The 17,816-nt window shown below is 36.6% G+C and overlaps 1 protein-coding gene across 14 annotated transcripts in view; it reads right to left on the bottom strand.

Annotated features, from left to right (window-relative positions):
* TSC22D1 (TSC22 domain family member 1) overlaps positions 1-17,816 on the bottom strand; it is a 134,775-nt gene that overhangs the window by 90,872 nt on the left and 26,087 nt on the right. For 6 of the 14 annotated variants that reach the window (XR_012159014.2, XR_012159012.2, XR_012159017.2 and 3 more), the window contains exon 2: positions 6,743-6,851. The exons of 2 other annotated variants lie outside the window; for them this stretch is intronic. Coding sequence is in view for 5 of the 12 variants with exons in the window: in XM_073344783.2 (XP_073200884.2) it covers positions 6,752-6,851 (100 nt within the window). In the remaining 7 variants the exon portion in view is untranslated. Of the gene's footprint in view, positions 1-15; positions 6,248-6,742; positions 6,852-7,026; positions 8,043-8,452; positions 8,524-9,258; positions 9,415-17,816 lie in introns of those variants that run through there. 6 more of the 14 variants (XM_073344839.2, XR_012159033.2, XR_012159037.2 and 3 more) reach the window with 6 other exon arrangements.

Raw genomic sequence — 17,816 nt, 5'->3', positions numbered from 1 at the left:
TCCATTTTCTGACAAGCTCTAATTATAATCAGAGTATCTACTATTGCAACATAATGAACAGCTCCCCACAAGATTAAGCAGAAAGAAGCTGCAAGATGAAAAGGTGTTTGTACTTACCTGGAAGTTTCCTTTAAATTGTCCCCTCTTTTCTTAGGGGTACTAGTCCACAGCTCCAATAGGAAGGTCTTCCTCTCTACTTGCAGAACCAGACCCATCAATCACTGGCAGCAAGGTAAAACTCACTTCCCCTCCTGAAAGCCCACCAGATGGGAAACTTCAACAGCTAATATGGTACTGTATACTTGTAACTACACATAATGCCTACTGTAGAACACAAGAACCTCCGCAATCCCTGTGTTACTGTTTTGCATTCCTAGACCAAATTTTTCTTCCCTGGGGAGCTGGATCTGTGATGCTTTGCTACCTGAAGAAAGCAAGTGTTCAGGTAATTAATCTTCCTTTTCTTTAGCACAGAAAGTTCCATAGATCTTTAAGATTTTACCAGCACTGCATCGCTGGAGTGATGAGGCATGGCAGCTGAAGTGACTGCAAATATATGCTTATTTACTTTAGTCTGCTTTTGTTCACCGAGGTAAACAAGTACCTGAAGTAAATGAATGAGTAAGGTGGCTCTGAAGAAGTTGTTTTACTTGTAGATGATGAAGAAAGATCCTACCTCTTTCATCAGTTCACCTTCAGACACTGAATACGATGAAGACTGTGTTTAACATGGGAGCTTTTGCCCAATAGCAAGATCTTGTAGACAATTGAGGATGCACTGTTTTAGTTGAATTTCATGATCTCTGCCTGAATATTTGAATTTTACCACCATCATGTTGGTTCACTTCTTTCCAGAGATTAAAATGGTGGACATGAATGTGGCTGAGCATCATCTCTTTTTAATTATGGTTTGCCTCTCAAGAGCCACATGCAGCCTAGTCAAGCCTGCTTGGCCCTTTATGCATGACAAGCCCTTGTGGAGAAAAAGGTCTGTCCTGCTTTGGAGGAAAAGTAGCTGACCTAGCAAGATACTGATCAGGTCCAGGCAACGGGGTTTTCTTAGCCAATATATCATCTTTGCTCTCTCTAACAGTCTACATCATTCTGGATAGGAGTGGAAAAAGGAGAGAAGAAAAATTGTAGTATATGCAGTGCTCTTTGGGACAGAACTTCTGATGCTATGTATTTGATAGCTGAATACTCAGAAAGGATAAAAATAATTCATGTATTACACGGTGAATAAAAGTCTCACTGGTCGTATCTGATGACTGCCACTACTTTGCTTCTAAAAGAGTCTTCATGTTGCTGGAAGATGTTGCTTGCACGTCCACCTTCCAGTACTGTAGTGACATGTAATGTCTGAGTATCGCACTGCAGGCCCTGGTGCTGGCTGACAGGTACTGGGAGTCCAAAGAGGCATCCAAACACAAACAAAACTTCCACAGTATTGAACCCAGCCTAAATTCTCTCCTGGTGCTAAGCAGTAGTGCACCCAAAGAATAAATCAATCCACCCATCCAAGAATTTGCTAAATAAAGCAAGGAGATGCATGCGATGGCCTGGCTCATTCCCTTGTAGTTTTCTCTCAGGCAGGAATCTACCTTCGGATCCCTGGAGTCTCTCGTAAAGGAGTGGCTAGCCGTTCAATGCACATACGTGCTTTTTATCCTTTCCAAGGGAGTTCCTAAGTTTGCATAGGTTTACCTTGAGGACTCAGGAATAGGAAGATGGGCCCTGGTTTGTATGTTCTGGCTACCATATACTCTGATGGGACTTTTGAACTCCTGCGGTCACATTAGTTGGATGCTGCTATATAGATGTATGTCTCTGGGAGGGGGACAGCTAGATTCTTCTGCATCTTTTTGGAAGCTTGTGGGATGGTGTATTTTACTTAGCCTTTCCTTTTTCCAGCTTCTTCTTTTTCAGATTTGGAGGGACAGAGGGAAAAGATCTAGGTCTGATGCACCTGAATTCCTCTTAGATGTGTCACAAACATGGTTCCTTCTACCTTTGAGGTATGTGCTTATCCAGGGAAGTCTACTTTCTTGCCCCTATTTGGGTTATTTTCATGAGGGCCATTGGAAGAGACTCAAGATGCTGAACTGTGCTTGGACCAGCAGGGTAGGTCCCATATATTTACTGGGAAAAGAATTCACCGATTCCTTTGACGTGGAGGGCTGTGTTGGGTTCTTCCTCGCTGGTGGAGAAAGAGCATCATGGTTACACCACCACCAGGGAAACACAGGCTGACTCAGACTCTGGTAGATGGGCACAACAGATAGATTTAGAAAGTGGACTGATGGTCTATGGTACCCTTTTCTGCCTTCTGTCTGGTCCACTGGCTGTACTGCGTGCTGGTCGGCTTCCTTTCACAGCCTTTTGTGGAGAGGCAAGAGGCAATGCTGTTGCTCCACATGATGAACTGCTTTTATTGTTGATGGGGACTCTGGGAGTACAGCAGCTCCCTCTGATGTCTTGCCTGAGCTGGCCTCACTCTATTGCCCCTAATAGGATAGGGTCGACTGCCACTCAGTAATTCTTGGGATTAGGGAGAAAGTGGCACCTGTTTTTCTGTATCTTTCATGGCTCTGCTCAGAACCTCACGAAGTAGGCCTACACAAGCCTGTGTATGACCACTATGGAAGCCCTGTCTGGAAGACAGACAACAATCCCCAGAGACGCATTTGGTAAGTAGAGAAGAGCATAAGCAGAAAAGCTTCCCTTTTCCTTTCTTCTTTGTCTATTTGTTTGCCATGGTGAGAGCAGCATTCGTCAGAGCGCACACCGCTGCAGCACCTCAAAGGAATGCAGAATCAAAAGTCTAATTCCAGATACCCAGCTGCTAAACCAGATGCATTTTAACCCTTTAGATCCACTGAATTCTTTTGCTTTGTTTAAAAATGTAACTGATCATCTGCAGCAGTGAAATAGGAGACACCTATCCGCAATTACAGATGCGGAAGTAAAAGGGCAGGTTCTATAGGAGAAGTGATTTTTATCCTGCTTCCAGTTATTGACAGGTCTGGTTCTACTTCCAGGACTGCAAGTAGGCTGAAAATCCACTATAGGATTTGTTGATCTGCCTATGCTAAAAAAAAGCTGTTTTGAAAACCATGTACACAATATAATACCAACAAAGTAAATCCTGGCAAAATAATGTCTTCTTTTGGCACCAGTATGAAACATACATGAATTGTTAAAATATCAACAATGGACATGTCAGAATGATTGCTTAGCACTGAGTTCTGTTAGCTATTGACACTAATTATGGAAAAATTGAATTTTTAAAAAAAAGTGGAAAAATGGCTTTTGAACAATACAGCAGCTACATTTTAAGGGTCTGTTAGCATTTCCCTTTAGAAACCTACTTTGAGGTGTTTTATAACGCAGCTGAATAAAACATGCTTAAGGCTGAAACTTGGCATAAAATGTCTCAGAAGCAATTTTAGTTTCTTTTAAAAGCAAACTAGGTTTAATTATTTGAGACATCTACAAAAACAACATGTGATCCTGACTCTCCCTTGGGGTGGTCACAAGAATCAGTAAGGTTATCCTAATTTTACATCTTCAGTAATTATCTCGGAGTTAAGGTAAACCAAATGTGAATGAAACAGAGATCAATGGGGAGGTATTGCAAATACCAGGAGAAAAGAAAAAGGATAAAGAGATCTAGAGAGGTAGAAAATATGAGCAGGAAATAAAATTAGATTCAAAAAAATCAGAAAATGTACAAGCTAAGGGCTTATCTACACTGGAATAACGGACATACGGAAAAAAAACTAAGTAAGTGCACCTTAGCTAAGCAGCAACTAAAAGGAACATGGTAACATCTGAAGTGCGTAAATATCAAGAAAGGAGAAGAATTTAAGGTGATATAAGAGGATATAACTAGGAGCAATAGAATGAAACTTAGCCTATTGAGGAAAATGTCCTGACAAGAAAATCTTGTAGACTATGGAACAGTCGTCCACATGAAGAAGTGAATGGCCCATTTTCTTTAGACATTTAAAATTACACTGAATTAAGTACTAGAAATGTACTGTGGGAACAAGCACACATTGACAACAGGACAGACTAGATGAGACCACAAGAAATTTTTTTTTTCCCCTTTCTGATCACTGGACTATCAGCAGTGTAAGTGTCCTGGTGTTAAGAGCTTTTGATGGCATAAAACATTGGTTTCTAGCATCAATAAGTCTTGAAACAACAGTCACTACAGTGGAGGAAAAAGGAAGCAAAATGATAATCTGAATAGTTGATTTTGAGGTCAAATATCACACAGCCTACCATGAAAAGAAACAAATGCCATATACCATCAGAATGCTCAGAATTGCAACTTTCCAGTTTGTATAAAGCTTTGGTTTCTGACCATTTTGCTCTAGCAGAGCATTTGTGTCACCAGTTTGGGAGCTCTGCTACCAATGATGTGGACCATATCAGATTAGAATATATTTATTTTATTAAATTAGCGCAGAATATAACACATCCTGGGGCAGTGCAGTTTTCAATCCTTGGATGACCATCTCTAATTTAGAGAGTTTCACAGAGTTTCCATCATACCTATCAACTTCTGTGTCACATTTGCACAAATCTGAAGTATATTTCTCTTGCCTATGTTAGAGTCAAGAGAACATGCATAGGAGCAGTAAATGCATGGGAGTAATGAGGCTGAATCATGATTGATTATAACAAATGATTAATGAAAGAATTATTATGCATAAACGTAGTCATTTGATAACATTATGATTTTGGCTTTTAAAAAAAATAACAAGTCATTGATATAGTGGTCCGAAAACCTCACTTTTAAAAGTCATTTTAAGTTACAGGTAGCATATTTTAAAATCCTTAGTAGAAGGGGCTATCAAGGTTGGCTTTTTTTTTTATTATTGTTTCTTTTATTTTTTCCTTCCTTTCAAAGTTTGTATGCCAAGTGTAGCCGACAGCGAACTTCAGCAGACTAGTTAATAAAGCATTTTAAACCAGACTTTAATAGTCAGATCTCATTGGCACTAACATAAGTCCACTGTAAAAAAAAAAAGAAAATGCCCTTTCAATTTTCAGGAAATTGTAAAGCCTCAAGTTGTTCTGAAAAAAGTATTAGAATTGGTAAAAGAAATAAAAAATTGTTTTTGAAACAAAGATAAAGTGGGTTTTCTTTTGTTTTTGTTTTGTTTTTTTGAAGGGAAACAAAACAAAACCAAGTTTACCAACATATTGGTATACACATATATCCTTAACATACTAAAATTATTGTGCAAAACTTGCAATTTCTTTATTAATAGCGGCTTTCATTTTACTTCTCAGAATTCAGTGCTCTGTTTACTTGATTCAGTTATACCTGCAATTAGCTTATGTATTTTTTTTCTATACCATTTGATTTTGTACCTTGCTGATTTTCCACTCAATACTCTGAATTCTCACATTTCTCCTAAACTTCTCTAGTCTTTCAACCAGTTTTCTGTTTGGGTCAAGTTCCAAGTTTTTGTGCTACAGATGAGCAGTGTGAAGGGTAACCACTCCAATAAGGCTACCTGCATTTTTCAAACTGAATTTTGAAGATGACATTTTGCTAGTCTATTCTCCTTTGGTATTTACGCCTGCTCTTCTCCATGACTCTCCTCTGATGTTTGTAATTTCTGGAGAACTCAAATATAGCAAAAAGTAAAGAAAGTTTGCATCCCTTACATGTAACCATCCTACTCTCAATAAATATAGATCACTGCCATTAATGCTAGTGGAGAATTACTCATTGTGCACGGAAAAGAAAGAATCCTAAATAGACTACTTTTTGTAGCATTCATTCAAAAATGTAAGTGCTACCCTATTTTGAAAAGGGACTCAACGATGGCATTGTAAGGTTCCATGTTTATTGTGTTTCATGTCAAATGTTCTCAACTTTCAGGGGAAAAGATTGTTTCCTATCAGCCTCGCAATCTCAGCCTGGAATATGAGACTCAAGCTGGATTCTTTTCTTGTCTTTACCAGCAATAAAGGATGAGGCGGATTTGGGCCCTCAGTTATACCAGTTTACTAATTGGAACTTAATCTTATTGCTGAGGCACAAGCAGATCCTTGATGTTCTCATAGTTGTGTTGGTTCTGCTAACAGGAGTACAAAGTGATAAAGCTTATTTTAGTCTAATGTGTGCAGATATGATTGAATACATATGGGGAACAATTTAAAGCCCTGACCTTGCAAGTGACCAGTGTGCCCATGCACTATGTACTGCAGGATCAGGGCCCAAGATCTGGTAAGAAGGTTCAATTTTTAGTCATTTTTCAGAGTAGAGTCACACTTCAAAAGTTGCTGATTTCACCAATCTTATTACACATGTAAGATATTAACAGTATATAAAGTAAAGCTGATGATCTTCCCACAGAGCTTAGTCAAAGTTATATTCAGTTGTACTGAATATTCTTGAAGTAGTTCTGCAATAATTTAGCCATTTAACATTTTCAGAATGTTTTTTGATTTAATTACGTTTCCTTACTGGACTAAATCCCAAAATTTACCCATATTTTAATTTTTAATATTAGAAATTAATATCCATATATAATTTCCCCCAAATATGACTTAAAACAAGACAAACAAAATATGTTGAGTTCCTCTTGTTTGAGTCTTTCCTTGTAAGGAAATTCTCACCAACTCAATTCAGGCAGAGTTTTCTATTTCTTTTAAATAAAACTACTTCTTACGCTCACTTCCCCTCCATCTCTTCTCCATGCAAGCATCTTTCACCTACCTGCTTTGCTCAGTCAGACCTCCCAGCATTTGCACTAGACATAATTAACTTTGGTAATGCCTCTTCACAGGCATACCAGTGTGCAATGTTAGACTCAGTCATTCTGTATCTGTTGAAATATTAGCACTTGTTTTAGGTCACTTACAAAGAACAAAGTTAAGCCATATAAAATCAAACAAAACAGATACAAACACACACATACAGTTTTATTTCTACCTTAGGCTCATTACTTTAGTAGAACTATAAAATATAGAAAAAACATTTGCACCAAAAACCAAACTTACCCCTCTTAATGATGTGGGTTTCAAAGTCTGATTAACCATATTTCAGATGGTTTTGTGTGTCTCACAGGACCCTCTCCTTCATTTGAGTCAAGCCTTGATTGACAAAAATGAACATAGTCTAGGGCAGATAAAAAGAACTTCCCTCTTGATGAAACAATGCTTCCCTCTAGCACCCAACCAAACATGCAACAGACTACTAGTCCTTTTGATCACAAACACTATGTTATTTAATTATTGAACATTTTTCTGCACGATTACTGCATGCACAGATTCTTTTGAACTGAATTCTTGACAACTATGTTTGCCAAATACTTTCTTTGGAGCTTCATATTAATTTTCTGACCTATTTGATTTCAATTATTTTTCCTTAAGAATATAATGAAGTTACAGGCTGATATTGCCTCAAAATATGCATTTACATTAATTTAATGAAAATCTTCTACCTGAAGACTCTGAAGGTAACCCCAGCTCCCCTCATCAGGTATGAAGGGCTATTATTCAGAGAGACATTTAAAAGCTATTAAGACTAGATTAGACTGACTCCGTGTTTTTCTTTTGGGGTAAAATTTTAAAATTAAATTACAACCTGCACTGTGATAGAGAGCTTTGCATTAAAATTAAACGTTTTGAGACAAACTCTAGAAAATATACCCTAAATTAGGAATTTCTAAATCTTAAGTGTTACATGTAAATTATAAATCTACTTTATATTTTCTCCTCATAATTTTAATAGTAATAGCTTCCTACCTACCACTAAATAAAGTGAAAGAAACTAGAACAAAGTGCAGAAAGAAGCATAAAAATCTCAGCCTAGGATATTTGAGCTGTTCCCCTCTGTCCCATTTCTGTAGGTAGACTATTTTAATCAGTGAATGTATGTTGAATTTTCCCTTCCAAACAAACAAAAACACCCCCCATAATATAGGCTTAGGGCATGAAAGTGCTATCAAAACAAAAAACAAGGGCGGGGGAGAGAATACATGTGACAACTCAGGCTCAAGCTAGTCAGCTAACTTATGGGAAATTGCATTGCAGATACTTAATGAAGCAAAACCAATCACCAGCACATGCCCAAGGTTATGTTTTGAGGCTGTAAAGTTAAACTATGTTTTACATGGTGTAAGATTTAATTTAGAATTATTCTAATTTTTTAACTTGAGCTACTCTAACAAGCTGTTTGCCCAGATAAAGTTTTTAATAATTCTTAAGGATAATAAAACAGAGGATATCCCTTAAGCATTTAGCCAATTAAACTATATAGTTTGTCACTACTTTTTTGCTGGACAAGAATTATATTAGCAATAATCATCTCATGTCAACTCCTGCAACCCAAGGGTATATATTTTCATGTACCTCTGAGCTTCCTTTAATGCTTTATATCAGATGGTCAACATCGTAGTTCCCATAGTTCCAAAAAGTGACTTACTGTAAGACCAGCTGTTAGGATCAAGAATCCCTCAATGTTTTTTTTCAAGTGGTCAGTTCAGCAGGGAAATACTTGGGGGGGAAAAAAAAGCAATGACCTCTTATTTGTGCATTTCACATAAAATAATGCAGTACACACAATCCCCATGAGACAAGCATACAACTTGTTTATGTATGTGGTACCAAATAAAGCTATGGTCCTCCAACAAGATCTGGTTGGGCAAACTTATATTCTTTGGGAATTCCATTGAAATCAGTGAGACTCTGCATAGCTGTAAGCATCTGCCTGCATTAATACAGCTGCAGAATCAGGGACTACTTTATTTAAAAACCCCACTACAATAGTTATGAGATGGTTGAAAAACCAAAACAAAGGGTGGATGAGAAGCATTTGGAAAGTTCCATCCCATCTGACCTTTCCTAAAATTAATTGCTACAGTAATTCTTCCAGAGACTAATGAAAGTGGCAATACTACATTAAACTTCAACCAATTCAAGTACATTACAGAGACGGTATAATGTAAACCCAATATAGCTTTCAGAAGCATCAAACATTCAGCTAACTGTAATCAAGAGTTTGCTTTTCTTTTAGTAATATGCCTTAGCATCAAGATACAAAATTATGATCTTTTAACTGCCATTAGCAATTAAAATCTTTCTTAAATCTCTCCACTCTGTTCTGAAAGTGATGTTAACTGTGTTTAATTTGCTGCTCCTTTGTTGTTTTCCCATTATTATGTTTTAAAGAATAACACACTAATTGCTTGCCTTTCATTACCAACAGCAAGTATGTGTTTGCTCTCAAACCTTTGAACAGTCTGTTCCACAGTCTTGGAGGGTGAGGGGTGTGTTCCACATTGAATTAAAAGCAACTGCCATGAAGGATGCTTTCAGTCTCTAGGGGAAGGGGTGCCAGAAATGTCCTTGAAAAATGTTCGCCTGCTGCCTCTGAAGAAGTCATTTCTCCATTCATCCAAGCCACATGTTAAGAGAGTTTAGCAAATTAGGAGAAAATGAGAAAAAGACGCAGTAGAAACATATACTTAAATGATTTTATGTTTTAAAATATTTTCTGCTGTGAGTCTCTCAAAGCCAAGGAAGTATAAAAATACAAAAAGTTCATATTGCTTACACACACTTATATGTACAAATATCTAACAAATCAGTTATCAAGAGAGGTAAATGTTTAACCCCAACCACTTTTACAGTGGAAAGTTTTATTAAAGTGAAGTGTTAATTTGAATGTACACATTTATTTTTTTATCCCTGATTTAAAAAAAAGTAAACATTGAGGCAAATAATCTTGATCTCACGTTGAAAGCGTGCGGAACACGCAGTGAACCCTGATACTAACTGCAATTGGGAAAAAAAGATGGTAAAAACTACCAGAGAGCATAATTTTTGAAGGAAAGCATAGATATATTCTGTCTCTTATGTTTTTGGTATTTCAATTAGCATGTACTTTATATGAGAATTCTCAAACTATCCCCACAGTGGACAAAGTTGGTTTCATAGACCACCTTCTCCCTGCCATTCACAACCACATGGAGCACATCCCTTCCCATTTGTAATCATTTAAAACCCATGTAGCCACTGCTTACTTTAAGAAGTCCTATAAGGAAAGCATGAACATATTTTAGCAGCTGGAAATCACAACAGCCAACTCTCCATAGGCCGTAGACCACAGTTTGAGAACCACAGCTCTACTACATATTAACCTGGAACCTCACTGGGGTAACATACAAGTGTATCAGGTGTAGTACATAAATATGATGTGTTATGCTGCAACAAACGTGTCAGTGCATGCATCCATTTCCTACAAGTCACAATGCAAAAGGTTCCTTAGATAGAATCACACAGTGACTGCAAGACAGCATGTTATGCCAATCCACGCTCATAACAGTTCACACAACCTCAAACAAGCAGCTAACATTAAATAAAAAAAATGCAAGTGAAATATTTTGCAGTAGTATGAAGAACAGCTTTATACATCTATAAAGTCCTTGGAGGAGTTTTTAGAGTCTCTAATAGTAATTTAATTTATTCAATGACAAGAAGTCCTCTAGCTAAAACCTTTTTTTTTTTAAGGAAAGTTTTCCATAATTTCCAAGTTGTTATTTAATCATTAAACTTTAATAATTACACATTAGAAATAATGTTTTTCTTTAAGGCTCTGTGGCACTGCCTCAATTTATATTACAGAAATTTATAAAATAGGATCTGGGTCCAAAGGTTTGTATTAATATGCTCCATCCTGGCAGAACCGAATAACTAGGTAGAGCACCACTGACTTTGATGAGGTTCTATGCAGGCTTAAGGTTCTGTCTATATGGAGCTTCTTGTATGATTAATTAGGGCCTTAGTGATGACTGTACTACTTAGTTTTGAGGATTAGTCAAAATATTGGCATCAATGTCATGGTATTTGTGATTTAACTCAGGCCTCCCATGCACACACCATGATGGAAGGCGACAGTCTTCCTTGCTGTTCAAAGCAGTTAGTTCAAATACCCTCCTATTTGCCAAATATTTAAAAACTACTCTAGTCTCACACTGCAGTGCTTGTGGTGTGCAAATATTAATTTTAAGCAAAGACTTCTATGCTTGACAACTACTTCTGCCAATCTCTCATTTTGAATTATATGAGAAGTGTTTTTATTTTTACACTAATACTTCATATTTCCTTCTTACTTTAGACTCCTGTTGCATGAGTTTAGGAACGTAATGAGAGAGTAGATTTAGAAACTTACCACTAGAATACAAATAGTAGGGATCCTACAATGAGTAATAGGGCCCTAAATCTGAAAATGGAACTTCTCTGGGTGATAGAGGAACATACACTTCTACTAACTACCATTCTAAAGGATCAAGTACATACCCTATGTAGGAGTTTAAATGTTTAAAATGTACGTACACTTAAAAGGACTAGACTAGTATGATTTAAGTAGTCAAAGCAGAGGCATCTTTGAAAGTTTTTTAATCTTTAAAGCTATAACCAAAGCATTATATTCTGAACACGAGTAATAATTTGACTTGTGCCACGGTTCAAAGAGTTTAATCAACCTAACTTACAAAAACTATAGCTTTTAAATTGTTGAATTTTTTTCACGTCTTACTTCAGTGATTTGCAAACATAAAATATTTTATCAGCATTTCACAAACAGAGATAGGAACAAAGTGCTCAGAGGGAATTCAATCCTTCCATGGGCATTTTAGTTCAAATTTAATGATGAATTTTTCCTCTCTTTCTCCTTCCTTGCTTTTTATTCCAAGTTGTAGCCTTATAATTTCTTTGAGGCAAGAGAGGAATGTCATCCTAAAGTTTCCAAATGCCAACATTTTAGAATTGCTTTCCAATTTAACCAGCAAAATGCCTCTAAGTAGTTAAGGTTGAATATTTCAAAAGTAGCATCTGATTCTGAGTGCCTCAAAATTTGTGTGCCCACCCTGAGACATATTGAGCTTCATTTTCAGAGGCATCCTCCCACTTAAGCCACCCCAAATTACAGGAAATTTTTCAAAGTCTGGACCCTAGATGACCTTGTGCCAGAACAAATACCATCCAACAGAAGTCATAAAACAAACTGGAATTGATAGAATTACTTTTTAAAATTATAACCAAACTGGAAGTTAAGAAAATGAAACACTACAGGCAAGGACCATCACAAATTAGGCAACAGTTTGACTGGCATTCTAAAAGGAATCTCTGCAGAAAAAGCTGTTGGTTCACAGCACTAAGTGAAAGGAGAAGAGACACTATAAAATAATGGAAGGGGGACGCAATCCTCTCATGTGGATCTACCTAGCACCAATCTAAGTTCAAAGTGGTCTTTGAAGTCAAAAGGCATGTTAGCAAAATGTACATTTGTATCCAGTATTTAATGAAAGCCAGAGAAAAACCCACCCCAAAAAAGCTTCTCCAAAGGGAGCTGAAATAAACTATTTGTTTACATTGGCTGTCATATCGATAGAGACCCTTCTCCTAGAAGCCAGCAAAATTCCCACTTCTAATACTAATTTTGCACTTTAAGCCCTCCGCAGTTCTTACACCAAACTGAAACAACAATAATGACAACTGAAGCAGAGGGCTTCTTGCCATTTTAAACAATGTTTTGTTGACACTCATTACTGCAAAGATCAAGTGTGTTGGGCTGATCAGTTAAATAAGAAGAAGACTGCAATCTTCAGTTTCTGAGGTAGGGTTCTGGTGTAATTCTTGTCCATGGTGGTGCTGTCCATAGAATTTCTCTCATTAGAGGAGGATATATCTTTACTAAATGAAAGGAGTGAATATAACATGGTTTCCACTGATTCAGTCTCAGGGTCCCACTGTGACAGCAGGTATCTGAAGCGACAATGTAAGGTGACCCAAAGTACCAAGTCAACCAAAGAAAATATAGAATTACAGATAGGAGGGACCTTTTACTTTATTATTACTATTATTAACTAATAAGTGGAAAAATTAGAGAAAGTTACTGTCTCAAGCAACTTGTAGAGAAAAGTGCCACACTATTTATAAATTTTAGAGTTTAGGTCCAAAGTAGGATTTTAAGAAGGGGGATATGTACTGCCAATTTTATTGAGTTTTGCCTCTGGTACCTGCCAGAAGCTTTTAGATAAGGATTAACAGATAGGAGAGAAAAAAGGATTTGGATGTAGTTGAGTGAGAATGGTATAACATACCAACATTTTCTTGGCTGCAATCCACCTACCTTGGTCTGCTCCTCAGCTGAACAAAGCAAACAAAAAGTAACGAGCTCTGAATTATTACGTATGTTAATATTACAAGCTCTGTAGTATTCACATATGTCCGAATTATTGGCTTCACTACATCAACTCCTTCTGCTGCACACTTCTGCTTCCTTACAAGGTGCAGTAGGGAAAGTGAATGCTGTGCAGACAAACAGCAAAAGTAAGTTAACAGGTTCTTATATGCTATTCTACCTTTTGAAGTTTTTCTTTTCAGGCTTCTGCTCTACTTTGACTCCTCCCCTCTACTCTCTTCCATGGCTACTCAGAGGTCAGGGGAAAAAAAGAGAAAGATGAAGAAAAAATAAATGAAGTTGGACAAAAAAATTGAATAAAATCTAATGATAAACCCACAGAAGTTAATCTGAAGACAGCTGTAGCGATGACTGAATGGGCCCTGAAGTAGGAGGAACTAGTAAGGAGAGGGGCTGTGAGCATATGGAGAGGATAACAGACTAAGTTTTAATCATAAAAAACACAAGACAAATATTATAGTTGTGTTTTAGTTTTTTCAAGTAATCTGATTTGGGTAACTGAAATAGCTAAATCTAAAGCTATAAATGAGAAAAATTTAAATGTATTACAAAATGAAATACTGAACAATGGCATGACTGCTTGTGATGCAGAAGCTTACATAAGTTCCATATTTTGCCATATATAAAAACTATAGCAGAACTCAAACAGCAATGCTCAGACTGTGGACATACGAAATAGGGCCATTCTTCCCCATCTCACACCCTATTTGGACACCGGCTTTCTGAGGAACTAGTGACTTTAAAAAGGGACTGAAAGAGAAGATATATACAGTGACACGGGGAAGGTAAAGTATTACATGAGGAAGAGTAATGAGTGTTTAAAATGGAGAAGATATTGCAAGTGAGGGCAACCTGTAATCAAATTCCTTGCACCTGATCTGGCAATGTTCTTTGATAGCTGGATCGTGGGGTGGCTGAGTGGATAAGAAAGTTTATCACTCTGAAGAAGAAATAAAGATGGACTGCAACTTTAGAAAGGAGAGAAATAAAAGAGAAATTCTGTAGGCTGGAGGCCAGTGATTTAGGATACTTAATGATATTTACAGCTGTGGTACTGAAATGGCGACAGCATATTTACTACTGTTTTACCACAGCACCAGTTTATGAGGTTCTGTTTTGGTCTGAGATGTCTAATTTTGAGAGATGGGTTAATTTTAAATATTTCTTTCATCATTTAGTTATTAAGTGAAGCACAGGTTCTCTGCCATATAAATTCAATACCTTTTATTAAAAATATTTTAAGAATGGATAATTTTAAAAGAGTGTCCTGCATGTAACTTCAAAACAATCTGCAGCAACTTGGTCTCCCTAACAGTTACAGTGAGGAAAAGCTAATGGACTAGTCCCAGTTCCTTTCAGACACCCCAGATCTGAGTGGGCCCATGCTACTTTATGGTTCGAAAATGTTAAATTCTCAATAACTTCAATGAACTGTAAAATCTAAGCTTTTCATGGTTTACACTGAAGCAATATTGTTTTGAAGTAACAGATTTTATGCCACTGAGGTTTTTTTTTTTTTATAAAATTACAATTTTAGCAGCATCAGATGCTAAATCCATCAGATGCTGCTAAAACTATAATTTTATAAAAAACCTTAGTGGCATAAAATCTCTGTTACTTCAAAGCAACGTTGCAAACACTTGCACACATGGGTAATCCATTGAAGCTAATGGGATTATTTACAAGTCCAATTATGTACTACTGAAGTGTTTGCAGAACCAGGACCAATAATTTGTAAAATTAAAACACAGACCGTACTAGTAATGGCGTTTAAAAAGGTGTTTAAAATGTATTACTCTTTGAGCACTATTCAGACAAAGCAAAACCATGCAAATAAGAAGTCTTCATAAATTGAGAGAACTATGAGGAAAGTACCAAAAATAAAACCTTCCATAATTAACAATGCTTTTCCATGTCTGCCAATAAAAAAAAAAAAGATTCAAAAAAGCAGATGCACAGCTATTGAAAGAAGCAAGGAGCTGTTAAATGTTTTGAGATGCACACAATTAGCGTGCAATTCTATTTGGAACACGAATTTCTAATTACAAAATCATAAAGTCATCACCTAGAAAAATTTACATTTTTCTAGATTTACACAGGATAACTATATACACACATGCTCAACACATGCTCAATAACGAACAACCTATAAGGCGTTGTTCAAAACCTTTATGCTATTGTGCCTCAGCTGTTTTTTATTACTTTTATTTAAGTAAGCTTTGTGCTGAAAAACCAAATTAATTAAATTGATTTCATTAACCTTTATAGGACAAAGAAATGATTAATCCAAATACAGAAGTCTACTACTTGTTTTGATCACTGAAATGTAATGTTTTATTGTGCAATAATTGAAAGGTTTGATAATATGAAAAAAGAAAGAAAAAAAAACAGGAAAAAGCAGTGCTATATAAGTGCCTTGAATTAGGTTCCAGAACTCTTAAAATTTCAGTTAGGCAACAGTAATCATAAATAACAGTTTACATTTATTTTTTAGATCAAGACAGGGGGGTTTGGGGACTTTGTTTTGAGAGTGTGTTTGTTTCCATTTCTCCCCACCTTTGCCACTGCTGTCCCTCCCCTCATCAATACAGAAAGTCCAAGTATTCTGCTTTACTGACTACACAATTCACTTCTCTAGTCATTTAAAAAAGAAAAAAAAAAAGCAGCACAGCATTTGTTCACTTACCCGACTTCCCATAAATGAAGGCAAAACACCACCTTTCCCAAACCTTATTTCGGTATGCCCAGAGGATACGTTTACTGTGCATTAATTTGATATAAACGCACTTAGTATTATGATAGTTGAATACAACTTTAGAAAGAGCACATCTGCAGTTATATGCTCTTCCATCCAATAGTTTTAAGAACTATGCATTTTGGAAGAAGTCCACTAACCCCAACCCCGCTCTATTGCTTATCTAAGAGATGCTACATCATTTAAGGGTAATTTAACTTGTTAGAATGATATACAGGACTCTTTTGGTTACTTTTTCCTGTTGCCTTCCCGCCGCCCTCACTTCTCTTACATGTCGCACACCTACCGCTGTTCCCATCACGTAGACAACTTAATATTGGAAGAGGAAAAGTTATCAAAACCTATCTACCTAAAAAGAAAAAGAGTACTTGTGGCACCTTAGAGACTAACCAATTTATTTGAGCATGAGCTTTCGTGAGCTACAGCTCACTTCAGGAGCTCACGAAAGCTCATGCTCAAATAAATTGGTTAGTCTCTAAGGTGCCACAAGTACTCCTTTTCTTTTTGCGAATACAGACTAACACGGCTGTTACTCTGAAACCTATCTACCTAAAGCGTACAAACTAGCCAAACCACAGAATATTTTAAATGCAGCAACTTGGCAACCCTTTTTAGGACTCTTTCATTAATCCCAAGCCTTCAGTCATGCATACGTGATCACTCCCAAAATGGAAACACCACGGTCAGTTCTTTCAACTCGATTCAAAAAGCAACACTGAATTAACACTCCCTTCCACCTTGCTTTGTTGACTTAAATTAGCAAGTCTACTGGAAATCTTTCACCTTAATTCTTCACGTGGCAACACTAAAATTGTTTCCACAGGCTATTAACCAACACACCATTCTTCAAGCAAATATTCTGAAGAATTTTTATAAGCCGAGTTCTGGCAAAGAGCACCTTCTAAAGATATTGGTTATTTTAGCTCTATATTAAATTATTAGAGCACATCCAATCTACCAGTCAATATACTATACAGGACTATTTGGTTTAACACAGAAGACTTAGGTTTCTTCTTTGTGCATATAAGCCATTTTGAGATACTTACACCACTTATACTGAACTGCTGATCAGATGTACATCTTTCGCATACAGAAAGATCTTAAATATATTTCTTACACAAATTTATTAATATTGTACTATGTTTATACAGTGCCATCTGAGTCGATTGTACATTACAAATGATAAAAAGACAAGGTTCCTTGGGAGCTCAGAATCTAAATTAGACACACACAGTTAAGACAGACAATAGGAAAGTAAGAGGGCATGAATAGAAAGGAGGTCAGCAAAAAAAAGGTTAATTGGAAGTGGAGAGTTTGGAGAATGCATTTCAAAAGGAGACAATCCATACATAAGGTACATACAACTGAAAATACTGAGCAGCTACATTAGCTTACAGTGAAAAAAGTTTCAAGAGCCCAAAACAGTCTATTAAAAAATAAGACTAACGTTCTAAACATCATATGCCAACATTCAGAATAAAGATGTACAATTTTAATTAAAATTGTACTTAATTTGATTTCCCACAGTCAAAAGAAACATTATCATACTTCAACAAATAGCAGACTAACTTTGTATATGGTTAATAATTCTCCCCAGTTTCGAGGAAGAACACTTTTTCCCCCCGTCTAGTTTTCAATCCTGCTCATCTCTATACCCATCCTCATTCCATGTTAGTGATCAGAAGATCTTTCTAAAAAGTTCATAAACTCAATGACACACATACAGTGAACTTTAAGGCTAACAAGAATCATTGGTACATGTATTAGGAAGAAAACCTTGCTTGCTTATCAGACATATCTGACAATATCACTAGACACTAGAGCTAT

Source organism: Lepidochelys kempii, chromosome 1, assembly GCF_965140285.1.
Source record: "Lepidochelys kempii isolate rLepKem1 chromosome 1, rLepKem1.hap1, whole genome shotgun sequence".
Lineage (NCBI taxonomy): Eukaryota > Metazoa > Chordata > Testudines > Cheloniidae > Lepidochelys > Lepidochelys kempii.
Note: the sequence above shows the minus strand (reverse complement) of the source record. Positions and strands in the feature narration are given on the sequence as shown.